This window comes from Babylonia areolata, chromosome 26, assembly GCF_041734735.1.
Source record: "Babylonia areolata isolate BAREFJ2019XMU chromosome 26, ASM4173473v1, whole genome shotgun sequence".
Taxonomy (NCBI): Eukaryota; Metazoa; Mollusca; class Gastropoda; order Neogastropoda; family Buccinidae; genus Babylonia; species Babylonia areolata.
In genome coordinates this window covers 19,148,434-19,150,933 of record NC_134901.1, presented here as the reverse complement: position 1 = coordinate 19,150,933, position 2,500 = coordinate 19,148,434, and the positions used below count along the sequence as shown (strand labels likewise).

Here is a 2,500-nt window from a genome sequence, read left to right as displayed (position 1 = left end):
CTGACACTGAGACTAAGAGCCCCATTGAACCAGGACTGCGGCAGACGATAGTTACTATAATGGGCCTGCGTAGTGGTTGGAGGGGGCGATGTTGGGGGGGTGGGGGATCCGGAGGGGGTGTTGTAATGAGCTGGAGTGGGCGTCGTCATGTGGGCATGGTTAGGGGGGCTGGGGAGGGGGGAGGGGTGATGTTTATTCCTGTTAAAAGCGTTTTCTGAGACGACACATTCAGCAGAATGGGCCTTGAAATGTTACAGGAGTTAAGTAAAAGCTCGCCATGCTACTGTCATCTGTTGCAAGCGAAGTCGGAACGGACTTCTTCATTCAACACAAACGCTATGTGGCTGTTCTATTATCAGTATAATCCCCCAGACCTTACTTTTGACTTGAGATGCTCGATCTTTTTTTTCTTTTTTTTCTTTTTTTTTTAACGATTGTCTGCAGTTCCCGGTGTAATTAATTAGAAGGCATTGGACATGATTGCAGGTGATGTTGAGGTGGCATCTTCAGAGAGGCCTGTGCGTTTGTGTCAAGAGTCTTCATGCTGACCGCATCCACGAGAACTTGGATGTAAGTCATGCCAAATTATACCCCCTACTTGTGATTTTTCCCGGATGAATAATTATTTGTGGACTTAAAAAAAAAAGAAAAGAAAAAAAAAGAAGTTTGTTTAAGACCGGATTTATCTCTAAGCTTCGTGATTCTGTTTGTTCTTTGTACACGACGTTTTCGGTTTTTTTTTTTTTAATACTTTTTTTTTAATTTGCTGAATGCTTTATAGTGTTTGCTTGTTTTGAATACTTTCAGTTCAGGTGTCGCTGATGTGTGTTTCTTCCTTCTCTTGCTCTCGCTTCCCTTCTCTCTCTTCTTGTCACTTCATTCATTTCTTGTCGCTGCCTTCTCGTCCTGTAGCTTCCTTCCCTTCCTGTCACTTCCTTCTTCCTCTTCCAATCACTTCCTTCTCTTCCTGTCACTTCCTTCTCTTCCTATCACTTCCTTCTCTTCCTGTCACTTCCTTCTTCCTCTTCCAATCACTTCCTTCTCTTCCTGTCACTTCCTTCTCTTCATGTCACTTCCTTCTCTTCCTATGACTTCCTTCTCTTCCTGTCACTTCCTTCTCTTCCAATCACTTCCTCTTCCAAACCGTTCCTTCTCTTCCAATCACTTCCTTTTTTTCCTGTCACTTCCTTCTCTTCCAATCACTTCCTTCTCTTCCTGTCACTTCCTTCTTTCTCTTCCAATCACTTCCTGCTCTTCCTGTCACTTCTTTCTCTTCCAATCACTTCCTTCTCTTCCTGTCACTTTCTCTTCCAATCACTTCCTGCTCTTCCTGTCACTTTTTTCTCTTCCAATCACTTCCTTCTTCCTTCTTCCAATCACTTCCTTCTCTTCCTGTCACTTCTTTCTTCCAATCACTCCCTTCTCTTCCTGTCACTTCCTTCTTCCGATGTTTTCCTTCTCTTCCAATCACTTCCTTCTCTTCCTGTCACTTCCTTCTTCCAATCACTTCCTTCTCTTCCTGTCATTTTCTTCTTCCTATCACTGCTTCCTCTTCCTCTCCCTTCCTTCTCTTCCTATCACTTCCTTGTCTTCCTGTCACTTCCTTTCTTATCTCCCTATCGCTTCCTTCCTTCTCTTCGTGTCAAGTCACTGTCATATACACATATCATGTACTTGTGTATGTGTGTGTGCGCGCGCGCTTGTGCGTGTGTGCGTACGTCTGTGTGTGTGTGTGTGTGTGTGTGTGTGTGTGTGTGTGTGCGCGCGCGCGCGCGTTTGATGCTTTGATATCCCAAGGCAACCTGTGGGTTCAGTGCCCATGTTGTGTTGTCCAGGTGTTCGACTTTGAACTGTCAACTGAAGAGATGGCACAGATCACTGGCCTCAACAGGGACTTTCGCTTGTATACAGAGGCATTGTGAGTTGAGTAAATAGATAGACAGACAGACAGACAGACAGACAGGCAGGCAAACAGACAGACAGACAGACAGATAGATTTAAATGGGTGAATGAACAAAAGGAATAAGGTAAATGAAAGAATAAATAAAGTCAGAAAAGGACGATTGTGTACACGCTGACTAGAACATATTCATGATATAAGCTTTTGGTTTAGAACACACATACCCCCGCCTCCTCCCTGCCACACACATGCTACTACTACTATTACTACTGCTGCTGCTGCTGATGATGCTCCTACTCCTACTACTACTACTACTACTACTACTACTACTACTACTACTGCTACTACTAGTATCTACAAAAAACAAACAAACAAAAAACACACCAAAACTAAATTAAACGACGACGATGACAATCAGAAAGAAAAATCTTAAATAAAACAGATTCATATTTCAGTGCCGGCAGTACCATCATCATCGGTGTCATCACCATCACCACTATCAGCATCAGCGTCGTCGTCGCCGCAATCATCGTCATTATTAATATGATTATGATTATGATTACTACTACTACTGCTGCTACTATTACTACTTTTATTATT

The 2,500-nt window shown here is 43.1% G+C and overlaps 1 protein-coding gene across 2 annotated transcripts in view; it reads left to right on the top strand.

Moving 5' to 3' along the window:
* Positions 1–2,500, top strand: part of LOC143300669 (aldo-keto reductase family 1 member B1-like) — a 21,946-nt gene that overhangs the window by 15,551 nt on the left and 3,895 nt on the right. For both annotated transcript variants that reach the window (XM_076614505.1, XM_076614506.1), the window contains exons 9-10: positions 487–570; positions 1,836–1,918. In XM_076614505.1, coding sequence (XP_076470620.1) covers positions 487–570; positions 1,836–1,918 — 167 coding nt within the window. The remainder of the gene's footprint in view (positions 1–486; positions 571–1,835; positions 1,919–2,500) is intronic.